Source organism: Oncorhynchus tshawytscha, linkage group LG30 (assembly GCF_018296145.1).
Source record: "Oncorhynchus tshawytscha isolate Ot180627B linkage group LG30, Otsh_v2.0, whole genome shotgun sequence".
Classification (NCBI taxonomy): Eukaryota; Metazoa; Chordata; class Actinopteri; order Salmoniformes; family Salmonidae; genus Oncorhynchus; species Oncorhynchus tshawytscha.
Genome location: NC_056458.1, coordinates 33,478,984 through 33,498,852, shown reverse-complemented (window position 1 = coordinate 33,498,852; position 19,869 = coordinate 33,478,984). Strand labels below are relative to the sequence as shown.

General features: G+C 43.2%; 1 protein-coding gene across 2 annotated transcripts in view; it reads right to left on the bottom strand.

Moving 5' to 3' along the window:
- arhgef12b (Rho guanine nucleotide exchange factor (GEF) 12b) overlaps positions 1-19,869 on the bottom strand; it is a 113,840-nt gene that overhangs the window by 30,679 nt on the left and 63,292 nt on the right. For both annotated transcript variants that reach the window (XM_024393629.2, XM_024393630.2), the window contains 13 exons: positions 19,761-19,810; positions 15,021-15,078; positions 14,483-14,682; positions 12,283-12,360; positions 9,072-9,191; positions 8,409-8,531; positions 7,982-8,107; positions 7,754-7,852; positions 7,489-7,599; positions 7,084-7,182; positions 6,584-6,626; positions 6,313-6,418; positions 5,679-5,816 (listed from right to left, as the gene is read on the bottom strand). In XM_024393629.2, coding sequence (XP_024249397.2) covers positions 5,679-5,816; positions 6,313-6,418; positions 6,584-6,626; positions 7,084-7,182; positions 7,489-7,599; positions 7,754-7,852; positions 7,982-8,107; positions 8,409-8,531; positions 9,072-9,191; positions 12,283-12,360; positions 14,483-14,682; positions 15,021-15,078; positions 19,761-19,810 — 1,351 coding nt within the window. The remainder of the gene's footprint in view (positions 1-5,678; positions 5,817-6,312; positions 6,419-6,583; positions 6,627-7,083; positions 7,183-7,488; positions 7,600-7,753; positions 7,853-7,981; positions 8,108-8,408; positions 8,532-9,071; positions 9,192-12,282; positions 12,361-14,482; positions 14,683-15,020; positions 15,079-19,760; positions 19,811-19,869) is intronic.

The following is a 19,869-nucleotide window of genomic DNA, read 5'->3' as shown; positions in this document are numbered from 1 at the left end:
CCTCTTGGGGATGTCATTCGAAAACATAATGTTAACTTTCACTGCTATGCAGATGACACACAGCTGTACATTTCAATGAAACATGGTGAAGCCCCAAAATTGCCCTCGCTGGAAGCCTGTGTTTCAGACATAAGGAAGTGGATGGCTGCAAACTTTCTACTTTTAAACTCGGACAAAACAGAGATGCTTGTTCTAGGTCTCAAGAAACAAAGAGATCATCTGTTGAATCTGACAATTAATCTTGATGGTTGTACAGTCGTCTCAAATAAAACTGGGAAGGACCTCAGTGTTACTCTGGACCCTGATCTCTCTTTTGACAAACATATCAAGACTGTTTCAAGGACAGCTTTTTTTCCATCTACATAACATTGCAAAAATCAGAAACTTTCTGTCCAAAATTGATGCAGAAAAATTAATCCATGCTTTTGTTACTTCTAGGTTAGATTACTGCAATGCTCTACGTTCCAGCTACCCGGATAAAGCACTAAATAAACTTCAGTTAGTGCTAAATACGGCTGTTAGAATCTTAAACTAGAACCAAAAAATGTGATAATATTACTCCAGTGCTAGCCTCCCTACAATGGCTTCCTGTTAAGGCAAGGGCTGATTACAAGGTTTTACTGCTAACCTACAAAGCATTACATGGGCTTGCTCCAACCCTTCTTTCCAATTTGGTCCTGCCGTAAATACCTACACATACGCTACGGTCACAAGACGCAGGCCTCCTAATTGTCCCTCAAATTTCTAAGCAAACAGCTGGAGGCAGGGCTTTCTCCTATAGAGCTCCATTTTTATGGAATGGTCTGCCTACCCATGTGAGAGACGCAGACTCGGTCTCAACCTTTAAGTTTTTACTGAAGACTCATCTCTTCAGTAGGTCATATGATTGAGTGTAGTCTGGTCCAGGAATGTGAAGGTGAACGGAAAGGCTCTGGAGCAACGAACCGTCCTTGCTGTCTTTGCCTGGCCGGTTCCCCTCTCTCCACTGGGATTCTCTGCCTCTAACCCTATTACAGGGGCTGAGTCACTGGCTTACTGGTGCTCTTCGATGCCGTCCCTGGGAGGGGTGCGTCACTTGAGTGGGTTGAGTCACTGACGTGATCTTCATGTCTGGGTTGGCGCTCCCCCTTGGGTTGTGCCGTGGCGGAGATCTTTTTGGGCTATACTCGGCCTTGTCTCAGGATGGTAAGTTGGTGGTTGAAGATATCCCTCTAGTGGTCTGGGGGCTGTGCTTTGGCAAAGTGGGTGGGGTTATATCCTGCCTGTATGGCCCTGTCTGGGGGTATCATCGGATGGGGCCACACAGTGTCTCCTTATCCCACCTGTCTCAGCCTCCAGTATTTATGCTGCAGTAGTTTATGTGTCGGGGGGCTAGGGTCAGTCTGTTATATCTGGAGTACTTCTCCTGTCTTATCCGGTGTCCTGTGTGAATTTAAGTATGCTCTCTCTAATTCTCTCTTTCTCTCGCTCTTTCTCTCTCTCGGAGGACCTGAGCCCTAGGACCATGCCTCAGGACTACCTGGCATGATAACTCCTTGCTGTCCCCAGTCCACCTGGCCGTGCTGCTGCTCCAGTTTCAACTGTTCTGCCTGTGGCACCTGTCCCAGACCTGCTGTTTTCAACTCTCTAGAGACAGAAGAAGCGGTAGAGATACTCTGAATGATCGGCTATGAAAAGCCAACTGACATTTACACCTGAGGTGCTGACTTGTTGCACCCTCGACAACTACTGTGATTATTATTATTTCACCATGCTGGTCATGTATGAACATTTGAACATCTTGGCCATGTTCTGTTATAATCTCCACCCGGCACAGCCAGAAGAGGACTGGCCACCCCTCATAGCCTGGTTCCTCTCTAGGTTTCTTCCTAGGTTTTGGCCTTTCTAGGGAGTTTTTCCTAGCCACCGTGCTTCTACACCTGCATTGCTTGCTGTTTGGGGTTTTAGGCTGGGTTGCTGTACAGCACTTTGAGATATCAGCTGATGTAAGAAAGGCTATATAAATACATTTGATTTGATTTAATCTGAATGGAATCGTTGTAGACAAAGACAGGAAGTGCAGAAAAGTAGGCTCAATTACTTTTAGCCTAGATAGCTAGCGAGGTAGCTGGCTAACATAGCTGGATATCTTAGCTAGCATCTTTACATCCATTTGATGCAGTCAAGACAGGCACTACCAGATGGGATGACAGATAACCTATGAAATCTATACATTTGTCTAACTAGCAGGAGTCTGTATTGCTACTCTCTCTCTCTCCCGCTCCTGTGTAAAACTCACTGGCATCCAAGTTGAGCAGGCTGCGCAGCAAGTCAGTTCCCAAGTTTAAACAAAGTTCTTTTTATTTTTGTATTATGTACTTCGTCTATCAGGATATTCCCCTAAAATCATTTGTGGCTTTTGCCAATTTTTTGGGCCTTCCTAATTTCTTCCTCATTATACTTATTAAATATTATCTGAATCCTGTAAATTAAAATAGCCAATTTGGGTGCAATCGATCAGCTTGATTTCTCAGAGACCCAATTATATTTCAACAAAATAATGTTTCAGAAAAGTTATTTGTATCTGTTACAGAAACAGTGTTGTTGGGTGTTAAAACCTTATTTCTTGTGCTTTTTGAGGTTGAATGACCCAACACTCCTTTCACCTCTAACCTACAACTTATAACATTACCAGAGTAGATCATTCTTATGGCGCTGATAACATCATCTTCCTGTGATTGTAATGGCATGTGTGTGTACGTGAGTGACAAATAATGTGTGTGTGTGCAAGAGAGAGAACGAGAGAGAAAGAACATGCATCGTACACTACACTTGCCTCCTGTCTCCTATCTCGAAGTGGAAAACAGAGACCTGACTCGTGTCGTGTTATCACTCAATCATCTTGATGATGCTGGTTTGTGTGTGTGTGTCTGATGAGGCAGCACACACGATGGAGCAGTGACTGTCTGTTGAGGAACAGGCTGTCTTACCATAGTGAGCTAGGTTATAGGACTACATCATGGGCTGGATAGAAGCAGTTTATAGTCTTCAGAACTGGATAATAATTGTTTTATTTCCCTCTTAAAAGAATACTATAATTTTCCCGCATGGATAATTTCTTTCATAATAACCTTAAACCTGATGAAACTTGTCAATCAAATTTTTCTATAGGCTATTGATATTGTTTGTTCTCTCTTATTATTAGTTCTCTTGCTACACTACATGGTCAAAAGTATGTGTACATCCCTTCAAATGAATAGATTTGGCTATTTCAGTCACACATTGCTGACAGGTGTATAAAATCGAGCACACAGCCATGCAACCTCCATAGGAAACATTGGCAGTAGAATGGCCCATCCTGAAAAGCTCAGTGACTTTCAAATGTGGCACTGTCATGGGATGCCACTTTTCCAGCAAGTTAGTTTGTCTAATTTCTTCTCTGCTAGCGCTGCCCTGGTCAAGCCTAGTGGTTAGAGCGTTGGACGAGTAACCGCAAGGTTGCAAGATTGAATCCCCGAGCTGACAAGGTCAAAATCTGTTGTTCTGAACCTGAAAAGGGCAGTTAACCCACTGTTCCTCGACCGTCATTGACAATAAGAATTTGTTCTTAACTGACTTGCCTAGTTAAATAAAGGAAAAAAAAACTGTAAGTCATGCTTTTTTCGCCTAGGTGCAACAACGGCTCAGCTGTGAAGTGGTAGGCCACACAAGCTCCCAGAATGGGACCACCGAGTGCTGAAGCGTGTAGCACGCAAATATTGTCTGTCCTCGGTTGCAAAACTCACTACCGAGTTCCAAACTGTCTCTGGAAGAAACATCAGCACAAGAACTGCTTGTCGGGAGCTTCATGAATTGGGCTCCATGGCCGAGAAGCCGCACACAAGCCTAAGATCACCATGCGCAATGCCAAGCTTTGGCTGGAATGGTGTAAAGCTCACCACCATTGGACCCTGGAGCAGTGGAAACGCGTTCTCTGGAGAAATGAATCACGCTTTACCATCTGGCAGTCTGACGGAATCTGGGTTTGGCGGATGCTCGAATGCATAGGGCCAACTCTAAAGTTTGGTGGAGGAGTAATAATGGTCTGGGCCTGCTTTTCATGGATCAGGCTAGGCCCCTTAGCTCGAGTGAAGGGAAATCTTAACGCTACAGCATACAATCACATTCTAGACGATTTTTTGCTTCCAACTTTGTGGCAAGAGTTTGGGGAAGGACCTTTCCTGTTCACCATGACAATGCCCCCATGCACAAAGCGAGGTCCATACAGAAATGGTTTGTCTTGATCGGTGTGGAAGAACTTGACTGGCCTGCTCAGAGCCCTGAGCTCAACCCCATCGAACACCTTTTGGATGAATTGGAAGACTGCGAGCTAGGCTTTATCTCCCAACATCACTAATGCTCTTGTGGCTGAATGGAAGCAAGTCCCTGCAGCAATGTTACAACATCTTGTGGAAAGCCTTCCCAGAAGAGTGAAGGCTGTTATGGCAGCAAAGGGGGTCCAACTCCATATTAATGCCCATAATTTTGGAATTAAATGTTCGACAAGCAGGTGTCCATATACTTTTAGTCATGTAGTGAACCTTAAGTTTTTAAGCTATTCAAATAATGAGATGTAACTCTGTAACATTCATTGTTTGATATGGAGGAAGCCCTGCATAAAACAATGAAGCGTAGCCTTCAGTCTTATTCATAGCCAATCGAATGGAGATGAAAGGGAATATAGGCTAGACAAAAAGATAGCGGAGTGTCCAGGGATGAGCAACTTTGATAGGGCCACAAAAAAATCTGAACTCACCCCCTCTCCCACACACATTTTAGTGGCCCCCCCTCTTCACAGTGGAGAGAACATTTTTACATTTTAGAGTTAAGTTTGTGCATTTCTACACACTTTGCCATGGTGTCAGAGAGAAGATTTTGCTAACTAATTTTGTGAAATTTGACTAATTTTTCCATGGGGCAAAGATGAAAATGATCTGTTTTACTGACTAATAAAATCAATGGGGCTCCCCAGCCAGTTATTCAACCATGATAATGCCGCAAAACTAACTTTAAAAAAAGTGCTGACATATTTATTTATTTTGCTCCTTTGCACCCCAGTATTTCTACTTTGCACACTCATCTACTGTCAAATCTACCATTCCACTGTTTTAATTGCTATATTGTATTTACTTCGCCACCATGGCCTATTTATTGCCTTTACCTCCCTTGTCTCACCTCATTTGCTCACATTGTATATAGACTTATTTTTCTACTGTATTATTGACTGTATGTTTGTTTTACTCCATGTGTAACTCTGTGTTGTTATATGTGTCGAACTGCTTTGCTTTATCTTGGCCAGGTCACAGTAAATGAGAACTTGTTCTCAACTTAACTACCTGGTTAAATAAAGGTGAAATAAAATAATTATCTGCTCTGTCTGACCTACATTCTCCTCTTGCATTCTGTATATAACATATTTATTGAAATAGGCTATAGCAAAGAATAGGCAAATTGCTGGGAATGTCACGTGTGTACTTCCCTGTTGTGCGCTGAGACACTCCGTTTTTTACTGCGCAGTACCAGTCAAGTTCAAATAGGCTAAACCATTGTCTGTCACATCACTTTCTCGTCACCATCGACGATCGCTGTCAATCATCGTCGATACATGATGTTATCGTAATATCGCCCAAACCTAGTGTGCATGTATTGCAGAGACTTACAGAACCTCCTCTATCTTGGAGATGATGTGTTCGGAACAGGAGCGTTCTCTCTCCAGCGACACGCGGTCTCTCACCCTCTCCGTGTCCAGCTTAGCCAGCTCCCCTTCTGCGAGGGTCAGACCCATGCTGCGCTTCTGCCTGTAGACACACACTCACACACAGATGCACAGACACACGCACACACACACACATACGCACACACATACGCACACACATACGCACACACATACGCACACACGCACACACACACACACACACACACACACACACACACACACACACACACACACACACACACACACACACACACACACACACACACACACACACACACACACACACACAGACAGATCCACACCACATACACAGACACACGCACAGACAGATACACACAGGCAGAGAGAAGATTTTGCAATTTTATAATCCATGAGGAAATATGACATCAAAGCATCATTATGTGCACATCATCTTTGAGAAGTGTGAGTTTGTGCACGTGTGTGGTTGTGGTGTGCGTGTATGGTATGTGTGTGAGACCGTACGAGTGTGTCTGTGTGTCTGTGAGTGTTTCTGTCTGAATGTGTGTCTGTGTACGTATGAGTGTTTCTGTCTGAGTGTGTGTGTGTTTGTGTCTGACCTGAAGTCTTCTAGGTTCCTCTGGATGTCTGGTAGCAGTGTGTCCTGTAACAGCTGTATGTAAGGTCTGTGCAGTTCCTCTGGGATCAGCTCAGGTCTCCGCCGCTCTGGGAACACACAACAGCATGTTTGCCAACACACACACACTCAGTTTGAAGCAGTCTCCCTTTTTTGGAAACATTCTAATCAATTACACTAGACAATACACTACTGCATTGCTAAAAATGTTGCTAAACTAATACAAGACATGAGAGGAGTAAGTAATAACTCACCTAGTTCAGAGGTCATAGACTCAGGCACAGCTACTTTCAGATTCTGCAAGGGGGAAAAAAGAGTTCTCAGCTAAAACAAAAAGCTAGAAGAGAGACCTTCTGCAATACAACCACAACAATACCCTTTCCTCTCCTTCATCCACCACACCAGATAAAAAGTGTACATTTAAAATTATCCTAATTATCTGAAAGGAGATTAAAACCCAACAGACAGACTTCTTCCAGCAGAAGCACACCACTTGTGAAGGAACTGTCCAGACACGCTCACAAGATGGTTTTAAAAAGTTGGTAGTCAATGCCCCAGACACAGACACACACACTGGTGTCACCTATCTATTCTATACCCGTGTGTGCCCATGTCAAATCCCATTTAAAATACTTTAGCTGAGCCAAAAGTTACAGTCTTCTTTGTGTGTGTGTGTCCCATTACTTGCGCATATGTGTGTGTGTGAATGCATGTGTGCTTGTACATAATGTGTGTGCACAAGTGTGTGTCTTACCGCTGCTCGGTCCATAAAGAAAGTATGGAAATCCATGAAGATCCGTCTGGTCTCTTTGGAGTTGGTCTGCTTGTACAGGTCAGCATAAAGGTAGCATAGCTGGGAGAGAATCAGAGCCAGTTAGGTCTAAACTACTGACCAAAGCATTCTGGGGTCAAACCACCAGCTAACGAGTAACTGCTGTACCCTAATTAGAAAATATCAGCGTTCATTAGGGGCTGCAAAATGTGCCCACATTTCAGGAAAACCTGTGAATTTTGTGACAGTTACAGTAATGTTGCATGCCTAGAGCTCAAGCAGTAGCTACTATGGATGTACTTTATGAATGGTGTGAATGAGTGTAAGAGTATGTCTCTGTTAGGCAGGCATTTTGTTTTGGTGTGTGTCTGTGTGTGGTTGACTTACCAGAGGTGCAGGGTCAAACTGAGAGACCACGTGATGGAGGAAGGCGGCCAAGTGAGCGGGCCGAGACTTGAGCAGCTCTATACTCTGAAAACAACTACACTGACCGTTGATCTGAGAGAGAGAGATCAACAGAAAGGTAAAGTTGAGTAAGAGAGAGACATTGAGAAAATGAGACAGAAACAGACAGGAGAGAAATAGAGAGAGAGAGTATAGAGATACTCAGTCAGCCAATCAGACAGACAGACAAACAGTTGTCTAGCAGTACCTGTTCCTGCTCTGTGTCAAAGTAGTCGTCCTCTGCTCCGATTATCTGGGGGTTGAGACGGGAGAAGGGGCTGCCCATACTGGACTGGAAGTTACAGTTCTGATTCACATACACACACACACAGAGAGACAAGGTGTTAGTGCAATGATGGGACTCACATGCACACACACACTCACGAACTGGGCTATTGCAAACAACAAATATACAGTGTGTGTGTGTGAGTCTCACCAGGTCCGCCGTGTCCTCTGTGTCAGGCGAGGGGCAGGAGTTGAGGCTCTCTCGGGGGGTGGTCTTTGGGCTGTGGCAGGGCGTCTCTCTTTGGCACGGATTCTCAGGGAGGGGACTGGGAGACATCTGACATAAAAAGACCCACACACCAGTCACATATTACATTTGCCAGTCTCTGATTTTGAACGGGCATCGTGGTATTGATTCCACACTTTCCAGTCCAATTTTCTCAAACAAAAGCATTGAGGAAAATAGGACTTGGAATGTCAGTTTCTTCATGATTTGACTGAATTGAAATGGAAAACACCCCAACCCTGGTTCTAGTACAATGGTATTCTGTTGAGAATACCAGTTCACATATAATTGTCATGGAAGGACAATCTGGTGGTGATAATAACAGACAGGCTAGTTGGCCAGGTTGACTCACAGCGTTATTGGTCCAGGGCCCGTCGCTGCTGCTTTCTCCCTGCGAGGAGGGGGTCTGCTCTCCATCGGCTGCCTCAATGCCCCCCTCCTCTACCTCACCGTCCTGGTGGGAGAGGGAGCCATCCTGAAAACACACAGATTCATGTGACAGGCCAGACGGTAACTGGGCTGTCCCTTTGAGAGTGTGTGTCCCATTTCAATAAAGCCCTTGACTTGAGAGAGAGAATGACCGTGTGAGAAAGAGAGACAGAGACAGAGAGACAGAGACAGAGGGACAGAGAGAGAGAGACAGTGAGAGAGAGCGAGAGAGATAGAGAGACAGCGAGAGAGAGCGAGACAGTGAGAGTGAGTGAGACAGTGAGAGTGAGTGAGACAGTGAGTGAGTGAGAGACAGTGAGTGAGTGAGAGACTGTGAGTGAGTGAGAGACAGTGAGAGAGAGTGAGAGAAACAATGAGAGAGAGTGAGAGAAACAATGAGAGAGAGTGAGAGAAACAGTGAGAGCAAGAGAGACTGTGTGTCTATGAGAGAAAGTGTTTGTGTGTGCTCCTAAGCTTGATTATTTGAATCAGCTGTGCTATGACAAAAAAACTAAATGTGCACCCCTTGGGGCCTCGAGGACTGAGTTTGGGAAACCCTGGTATACATACGTATGTGTGTGTATACCTGAGGTGTGCCTGTGGCTTTGCTGAGCTGGCTCTGCAGCAGAGGAATGTGTTTCTTGGCCTCCTGGATGTCCTTCAGTAGTTTCGCTGTGGGGTTCCTGCTGTACACTTCCTTCATAGCCTGGACATGACACACAGGACACATTTTAGGAGAGGACACAGTAGGGAGGCTGGGAGGGAGATGTGTGTGTGTGCACATGTGTATGTGTACGAGTCTGCGTGCATGTCTGTGTATGTGTCCAGTTGGCATGGTCCTAGTTCTATTTCATGGTCAGTCATAGGAGGAAGTGAAACTAAGAGGGTGAGATGTAGTCAGTGTTTGAGTGGTTACCATGGTAGAGTATCTGTTTAGTGGTAAGAATGATTGGCTTCGATGGTACAGGGTCGTATTCATTAGGGCACATGGTAGCAAAACATTTTGTAACAGAACACAAAAACAAACGTTTCTTAATGTTCTGGTTGCCTCTCCCTGTTCAGCTCATTTTCTTCCATTTAGTGCCTGATGAACACGAACCAGAGGAAGAGAAGAAATGGCTCACGAAAGACTTGAGGGTTGTGGAAGAACTTGTTTATTTTTGCCCATCCCTCCTTCTATCCCTCCCTCACCCACCACTGCAACAGGGCTGTGTTCATTCGTCGCAAAACAGAAAACTGCTTGAGTTCTGGGGAGGTACTACCCAAAGACGTTCAATAAGCAACTCTCATCTCACATTCTGTTGCAAAACGTCTTGTTATGGTGTGTCCTAATAAACACGACCCACAGCTCAGCTACACCACTAAAAGCTACTTTAAAGTTTTGACAGCTAACCTGTTTAGCATTGAAATGGGAGGCAGGCGCTCACACTCCCTAGAGAGACAAAGCAGGCATCAATAGAGGCCCCACAGGGGACTTAAACACAAACACACTAATGAGAATTAATTAACTTTGCCTTCATTCAATGCTTTCCAGGAAACTCAGTGAGTATTCCACGCTAAACTGGAATGATGCCACTGCTATTGTCACATTCGTCGTATGAAGGAGACCAAGGCGCAGCGTGGGGTGCGTACATTCTCTTTATTAAAAGAATGAACACAGAACAAACTAACAAAATAACAAACGAACCGGGACACAATACAATATAGTGCTGACAGGCAACTACACATAGTCAAGTTCCCACACCAGAAAGTGGGGAAAAGGCCTGCCTAAATATGATCCCCAATCAGAGACAATGATGAACAGCTGTCTCTGATTGGGAACCATATCAGGCCAACATAGATATACAAAAACCCCTAGACCTACAAAAACCCTAGACATACAAAAAAAACTAGATTACCCACCCTAGTCACACCCTGACCTAACCAAAATATATAGAAAACAGAGATATCTAAGGTCAGGGCGTGACAGCTATGAATGCTGCTAGGAAATGTAGTTTACGAAAGTTCAGTCAATAAGGCTGGTCTGAATGGATCATCACTTTTCATTCATCTAACTCATATAATTCATATAATTCACATCGCTTCCTATCTCACTCATCAGCATAGCAGATATTTACAGGGTACAGCCAAAAGAGGAATGGCCACCCCTCAGAGCCTTGTTCCTCTCTAGTTTTCTTCCTAGGTTCCTGCTTCTACACCTGAATTGCTTGCTGTTTGGGGTTTTAGGCTGGGTTTCTGTATAAGCACTTTGTAACATCTGCTGATGTAAAAAGGTTTTAATAAATACATTTGATTTGAATTGATTTGATAATGTTACCTCATTAGCTTAGCGTCACATCTCTCCTCCTATACTATTAGCAAGCATTCACCTATTAACTTCAGTCTATGAGCATTGAACACTAAGGTAATTCCACCACAGTTGCTGATTAACCTATGGGCTAATGTGTGCTATTATCACTTTCCTTTTTTTCAACCAATGGGAATGAATCTAGGGGAGTATTTACAGTGAGCTCCAAATGTATTGGGACAGTAACACGTGCTATTGTTTTGGCTCTGCCCTCCAGCACTTTGGATTTGAAATGATACAATGGCTGTGAGGTTAAAGTGCAGACTGTCAGATTTAATTTGAGGGTATTTTTTATCCATATTGAGTGAACCATTGAGGAATTACAGCACTGTTTGTACATAGTCCCCCCATTTTAGGGGACCAAAAGTATTGTGACAGATTCACTTATATGTGTATTAAAGTGGTAATAGTTAGGTATTTGGTCCTATAATCAAAGCATGCAATGACTACATCAAGCTTGTGACTACAAATTTGTTGGATGCATTTGTTTGTTTTGGTTGAGTTTCCGATTATTCTCTGCCCAATATAAATGAATGGTAAATAATGTATTGTGACATTTTGGAGTCACTTTTATTATATATAAGCATGGAATAGGTTTCTAAACACTTCTACATTAATTTGGAGGCTACCATTATTACAGATGATCCTGAATGAATAGTGAATAATTATGAGTGAGCAAGTTACAGACACACAAATACTATAGCCCCAAGACATGCTAACATCTCACCATTACAATAATAGGGGAGGTTAGCCAAAACAACAGAAAATGTGTCACTGTCCCAATACTTTTGGAGCACACTGTATATGTCAACGCAAACCTTGTGTCTCCCACCACAGTCTTCCAACGACCTTCTACCTCCCCACCACCACTAACTGAAGGTCCGTCATCGGATCCCCGTTCGCCCGGGAGGAGGAGGAACCTGTCCTCACCATCTGGCTCTGAGGAGCTTTCCTCTGAGACGAGGCCTACCTCAAACTATTCAATAAAATTCCATATTGTATTCTGTATTTGTTGTTATTCAGTTAAGCCTGTACTCGATTGAACTGAAGCATGTTGCAAATTAACATAATGAATGTGCAGAAACGTGTAATGACATCATTAAGATAAAGCATTTATGGGTGATCCACTTCAATGATGAGCATTTGATGACAATTTAATGTGTGAATGATTTTAATTTCATCTGGGCCCGTATTCATATAGCATCTAATAGCAGGAGCGCTGATCTAGGATCAGTTGTACATTTTGTTAATGAATAAGATCACATGTACAAGAACCTCATTCTCGATCAGCACTCCTACTTTGTCTGAGATGATTTATGAGTGTAGCTGCATAGAAAAACCTGCATTCACTCTTTCAAATCAAAGAAACAAAGTTCGACTGACTGACTGCCTCATCTCCTCATGTAGAAACCTTCAGAGTATGGTGACACTGTGTTTGTGTGTGTCTTGCCTGTAAATCCTCCTGCTCCTTGGTCAGCATCTTCTGTAAGATGTCCACCTTCTGGCTGTGAAGTGCGTTATTCTCCTCCTGAGGGACCAACGCCAAAAATGAATAATAAGAACTTTGTTCGCTTGGGGACTTCACTGACGTGCAGCAGAGGGAGAATGGCAGCTTTGGCATAGGTTTAACTGGAAATAGAGGAAACTAGTGAGAAGAGAAAGTGAAAGAGGCAGAGTGAGTGTGGATACTGAGGTGGGAAGGAGAAGGGGGAGTGAAGAACGGAAGTGGAACTGTGGAGAGAGAGGAGAACGAGGGCGACAGGAAAAACAGAAAGAGAGAGAGAAGACAGAGAGGGGCAGATAAAGACAGAGGGGCAGATAAAGACAGAGAGGGGCAGATAAAGACAGAGAGGGAGACAGAGTGACCAAGAGAAAAAATATATATACAGTACCAGTCAAAAGTTTGTACACACCTACTCATTCAAGGATTTTTCTTTATTTGACTATTTTCTACACTGTAGAATAATAGTGAAGAAATCAAAACTATGAAATAACACATATGGAATCATGTAGTAACAAAAAAGTGTTAAACAAATCAAAATAGATTTTGTATTTGGGATACTTCAAAGTAGCCACACTTTGCCTTGATGACAGCTTAGCACACTCTTGGCATTCTCTCAACCAACAGTCTCGAAGGAGTTCCCACATATGCTGAGCACTTGTTGGCTGCTTTTCCTTCACTCTGAGGTCCAACTCATCCCAAACCATTTCAATTGGGTTCAGGTCTGGTGATTGTGGCGGCCAGGTCATCTGCTGTAGCACTACATCACTTTCCTTCTTGGTCAAATAAACCTTACACAGTCTGGAGGTGTTTTGGGTCATTGTCCTGTTGAAAAAACAAATGATAGTCCCACTAAGCGCAAACCAGATGGGATGGAGTGTCGCTGCAGAATGCTGTGGTAGCTATGCTGGTGAAGTGTGCCTTGCCTTCTAAATAAATCACAGACAGTGTCACCAGTAAAGCACCATCACCCTCCTCCTCCATGCTTCACAGTGGGAACCACACATGCAGAGATCATCCGTTCATCTACTCTGCATCTCACAAAGACACAGCGGTTGGAACCAAAAATCTCAAATTTGGTTTCATCAGACCAAAGGATAGATTTCCACTAATGTCCATTGCTTGTGTTTCTTGGCCCAAGCAAGTCTCTTCTTATTATTGGTGTCCTTTAGTAGTGGTTTCTTTGCAGCAATTCAACCATGAAGGCCTGATTCACACAGTCTCCTCTGAACAGTTGATGTTGAGATGTGTCTGTTACTTGAATTCTGTGAAGCATTTATTTGGGCTGCAATTTTTGAGGCTGGTAACTCTAATGAACTTATCCTCTGCAGCAGAGGTAACTCTGGGTCTTCCTTTCTTGTGGCGGTCCTCATGAGAGACAGTTTCAACACAGCGCTTGATGGATTTTGCGACTGCACTTGAAGAAACTTTCAAAGTTCTTCACCTTTTCTGGATTGACTTAAAGTAATGATGGACTGTCATTTATCTTTGCTTATTGAGATGTTCTTGCCATAATATGGACTTGGTCTTTTACCAAATAGGTCTATCTTCTGTATACCACCCCTACCTTGTCACAACACAACTGATTGGCTCAAATGCATTAAGAAGGAAATAAATTCCACAAATTAACTTTTAACAAGGCACACCTGTTAACTGAAATGCATTCCAGGTGACCTCATGAAGCTGGTTGAGAGAATGCCAAGAGTGTTCAAAGCTGTCATCAAGACAAAGGGTGGCTACTTTGAATAATGTCAAATATTAAATATATGTTGATTTGTTTAACACTTTTTTGGTTACTACATGATTCCATATGTGTTATTTAATAGTTTTGATGTCTTCAATATTTTTCTGCAATGTAGATAATAGTAAAAATAAAGAAAAACCCTGGAATGAGTAGGTGTCCAAACTTTTGGCTGGTACTGTATATAAAATGAGAGAGAGAGTGTCTGAAATGGCACCCCACTCCCTATAGAGCACACTACTTATTCTATAGAGTACACACCTTATCCTATAGAGTACACTACTTATTCTATAGAGTACACACCTTATCCTATAGAGTACACTACTTATTCTATAGAGTGGTATACTATATGGTAAATAGGATGCCATTTCAGTTGCAGACAGAGAACCAATTGGCCGACTGTCGTACCCAGAGGGGCAGCGGGGAGGTGATGTGGTCCTGGGGGCTGGTGGATGAGGTGACGCAGCGCTCCCCTGTTCCCCCCGTTGGTCCAGGAGAGTGGGGCGAGGAGAGGAAAGAGGACAGGTCTCCCCCCTCGCCCTCCGACAGCGAGATTTGGGCCAGCCCCGGGGGCCTCCCCAGCACTGTGAGGGCCACATAGGAGCCCGCTGACACATAGAGACAATAGGGGTCACAGCTCTATTACTTATATGAGTTTTAATTCTTATTATAAAAAATATATCTTCATGTAATGTCTCTCTATGTAGCCAACTTTCAACTTATATTGACTGAAAACTTTTCACTCACAATGGCTAGCTTATTATACAGTATGGTCAGACTCATGAGATGATAATAAGACATTATACATCCTTATGACAAGTCTTACAATGCATTATAAGCGCATATAGCCTACTACAGGTTGGCTTTAAGAAAGTAAGTCTCTTGAAGAGCCTGTGATTTTTCATGTCTACGAATAATTGGATATAAAACTGTCACTTGAACTTACATTTTATTAGCTTGACGACTTCTACATGGTTTGAATGTGTTACTAAGGTCCCGTTAACCTGCAACAAAAACATAAACTACACCTCAAATCAACATCATTCAAATGAAATACAACACTTTCTATAAGAGGACTATGTGTTCTGTCTAAAACGTAGCAAAAAATGACAAAAACAATGCAAATGGGAAGCCCCATATTAGTTAATGTTCAACAGGAGCATGTGTACATAACAACTCTTTCCAAGCCAAGAAACACCTTATTCATTTCTAAACGTTAATTCAAATCAAATACATGTTTTGCCAAATGCTTCGTAGACAACAGGTGTAGACTAACAGCTGACTTACAGGTCCGTTTTCAACAATACAGAGTTAAAGATAAGATAAAGAATGTCATAAAAAATAGAAAGTGACACAATTAATAAATATACAGAGAATAACAAATACAAATATCAAGTAAAAATAACATAGGTATACATAGGGAGTAGAAAATAACATGGCTATATACAGGGAATACAAGTACAGAGTCGATGTGCATGGGTACGAGGTAATTGAGGTAGCTATGTACATATAGGTAGGGGTAAAGTGACTAGGCAGAAGGATAGACAATAGACAGTAGCAGCAGCGCATGTGGCGAGTTTGAAAGTGTGTGTGTGGAGTCAGTATAATATGCATGTGTGTGCATATTATGTGTGTTTGGGCGTATGTAATATGTGTGTGCGTGTGTGTGAGTCCAGTCTGTGTGCATAGGGTCAGTGCAAGAGAGTTAGTGCAAAAAACAGTTAGTGCATGTAGTCCGGGTAGCCATTTGATTAGCTATTTAGCACTCTTGTTTAGAAGTCTTATGGCTTGGGTGTAGAAGCTTGTTGGTTCCAGACTTGGTGCATTGGTACCACATGCTGTGTGTTAGGAGAGAGAACAGTCGGTGGCTTGGGTGGCTGGAGACTTTGACCATTTTTTCCTGCTTCCTCTGACACCGCCTTGTATAGAGGTCCTGGATAGCAGAGATCTCTTTCCCAGTGATGTACTGGGCCGTACACACTACCCTCCATAGAGCCTTGCGGTCGGACACCAAGCAGTAGCCATATCGAGTGGTGATGCAGACAGTCAAGATGCTCTCAATGGTGTAGCTGTAGAATTTAGGGGGAGAGGCATTGAGGGGGAGAGGCATTGTCCTGCCCTCTTCACCACTGTGTTGCTGTGTGTTGACCATGATAGAGTCTTTGTGATGTGGACATTGAGGAACTTGAAGCTCTTGACCCGCTCCACTACAGACCCGTCGATGTGAATGGGGCCGTGCTCGACCCTCCGTTTCCTGTAGTCCACGATCAGCTCCTTTGTTTTATTGACGTTGAGGTAGAAGTTGTTGTTATTGACCTCCTCCCTATAGGCTGTCTCATCGTCGTCTGTGATCAGGCCTACCAATGTTGGGTTGTCGACAAACTTAATGATAGTGTTGGAGTTGTGCACGTCCATGCAGTCATGGGTGAACAGGGAGTAAAGGAGGGCACTAAGCACGTACCCCTGAGAGGCCCCCATGTTGAGGGTCAGCATTGAGGATGTGTTGTTGTCTACCCTCACCACCTGGGGGCAGCCCATCAGGAAGTCCAGGATCCAGTTAAAGAGGGAGGTGTTCAGTCCCCGGGACCTTAGCTTAGTGGTGAGCTTGGATGGCACTATGTTGTTGAACACTGAGCTGTAGTCACTGAACAGCATTCTCACATAGGTGTTCCTCTTGTCCAGGTGGGAGAGGGCAGTGTGGATTGCAGTAGAGATTGCGTCCTCTCTGGATCTGTTGGGGCGATATGTGAATTGGAGTGGCTCCAGGGTGCCTGGGATGATGGTGTTGATGTGAGCCATGACCAGCCTTTCAAGGCATTTCATCTCTACAGATGTGAGTGCTACATGACTTCTTCGGCACAGGGACTATGGTGGTCTACTTGAAACATGTAGGTATTGCGGACTGTGTCAGGGAGAGGTTGAAAATGTCAGTGAAGACACTTGTCAGCTGGTCAGAGCATGCTCTGAGTACGTGTCCTGGTAACCCGTCTGGCCCTGCTATGAATCCTAACATCAATACCAACATCAATGCATGACTAATTGAAAATGTTACTGAAGTGAAAGTTTAGATTCACCCCCACAAACTAACAATTCATTTTCTTCACTGACACTATGCACAGCACTAAGCCATCCTGCCCTTTCCAATGACCCATTGGAATGCATTGCCATTATATGGTGTAGCTACTCAGCATCCCAGCAGAGGGCAGTGGTAAAGTATGGAGGGGGCCTAACCCGTGACCCACGACCTACTGCAGTAGCCTGTAGGGTTCTCTTGTCTGAGACAGAATTAAGTTTTTCCTAAATACTGATCTCCGGTTTAGCATTTTCCCCACTAAGGGGCAATCACCAGTTGCTACAGACACACATGATAACATACACACTATACACACACGTACGCATGGATTTTGTGTTGTCGATATGTGGTAGTAGACTAGTGGCCTGAGGGCACACATGTGTTGTGAAATCTGATGTGAAAGGTAATGCAATGTTTTTAATTGTAAAGAACTGCCTTCATTTTACAGGACTAATAGGGATCCATAACAAATACAAATACACACATTTTTGGAATGATAAAATAATTATCTGTACCCATTGATTCTTAAAGAATATAACTTATAAATGGCTCATTAGTTCAACAGTCGTACCTCCATTAGAATCCTAAATAAGCATGTTTTACTCAAATTTTGGTAAAAATAAATAAATAATGTAAACAAAAACTACATAGCCTCAAAACATGGTTAAAACTATATCTTGCATCCATAGCTCTGTATGAATTTGAGAGTGGCTACATTTCTCCAGCCCCATCCCTCAGATTTTTACCAAAACAGAGGCAGGGATCAGGGTTTGTTATTGTTTCAATTGCGGATTGCCCCTTTAAGGTAAGGATTGGGGAGGGGAGACTGATCCTAGAATGGTAACTTGGGAAAACTTCACCCGGAGAGGTGTCTGTTTTAGAGATAGTGGCAGGATGAAGTTGACCCTTCACACTGATCTAGTGTCGGTTTCGCATTTTGGTTCAAATGCATGAGGTAAGATTTTTGGGAAAATAAACTGATCCTAGATCTGTCTTTAAATGGTTTAATTTGGGTCAAATGTTTTGGGTAGCCTTCCACAAGCTTCCCACAATAAGTTAGTTGGGTGAATTTTGGCCCATTCCACCTGACAGAGCTGGTGTAACTGAGTAAGGTTTGTAGGCCTCCTTGCTCGCACATGCCTTTTCAGTTCTGCCCACAGATTTTCTATGGGATTGAGGTCAGGGCTTTGTGACGGCCCTCCAATACCTTGACTTTGTTGTCGTTTAGCCATTTTGCCACAACTTTGGAAGTATGCTTGGGGTCGTTGTCCATTTGGAAGACCCATTTGCTACCAAGCTTTAACTTCCTGACTGATGTCTTGCCATGTTGCTTCAATATATCTACATCATTTTCCTGCCTCATGATGCCATCTATTTTGTGAAGTGCACCAGTCCCTCCTGCAGCAAATCACCCCAACAACATGATACTGCCACCCCCGTGCTTCACAGTTGGGATGGTGTTCTTTGGCTTGCAAGCCTCCCCTTTTTCCTCCAAACATAACGGACATTATGGCCAAACAGTTATACTTTTGTTTCACCAGACCAGAGGACATTTCTCCAAAAAGTACAATCTTTGTCCCCATGTGCAGTTGCAAACCGTAGTGTGGCTTTTTTATGGCGGTTTTGGAGCAGTGGCTTCTTCCTTGCTGAGCGACCTTTCAGGTTATGTCGATATAGGACTCGTTTTACTGTGGATATAGATACTTTTGTACCCATTTCCTCCAGCATCTTCACAAGGTCCTTTGCTGTTGTTATGGGATTGATTTGCACTTTTCGCACCAAAGTACGTTCATCTCTAGGAGACAGAATGTGTCTCCTTCCTGAGCAGTGTGACGGCTGCGTGGTCCCATGGTGTTTATACTTACGTACTATTGTTTGTACAGATGAACGTGGTACCTTCAGGAGTTTCGAAATTGCTCCCAATTTCTGAGGTCTTGGCTGATTTCTTTTGATTTTCCCATAATGTCAAGCAAAGAGGCACCGAGTTCGAAGGTAGGCCTTGAAATACATCCACAGGTACACCTCCAATTGACTCAAACAATGTCAATTAGCCTATCAGAAGCTTCTAAAGCCATGACATTTTCTGGAATTTTCCAAGCTGTTTAAATGCACAATCAACTTAGTGTATGTAAACTTCTGACCCACTGGAATTGTGATACAGTGAATTATAAGTGAAATAAAAAGTCTGTAAACAATTGTTGGAAAAATGACTTGTGTCATGCACAAAGTAGATGTCCTAACCAACTTGCCAAAACTACAGTTTGTTAACAAGAAATTTGTGGAGTGGTTGAAAAACGAGTTTCAATGACTCCAACCTAAGTGTATGTAAACTTCCGACTTCAACTGTATGAGTATTTTCAAATACTTTCCTAGTATTTTTGCAAATTAATTACAAATATTCAACAACTTGTCTTTACAAATAAAATATATCTGAATACTTACTTTGAATGTACCGTATGTGAAAGCAATTCAGATATTTGACATTGTATTTGAACCCAGGTCTGCGACAGATGCTACTGCCATTTATGTTACATGCATCTGTCCACGAGAGATTAGGCTATGGGTAATGTCTAGGAAGAGTGTTATGGGCCCCAGAGAGGGAATGAGCCTCACCTTGATGATCCTATCACCCGTCTGGACACCCGCTCGCATGGCAGCGCCATCTGCGGAAGAGGACAGGACAGGCAAAGGGAGTGAGAATGATAAAAGGTTAATGATATTA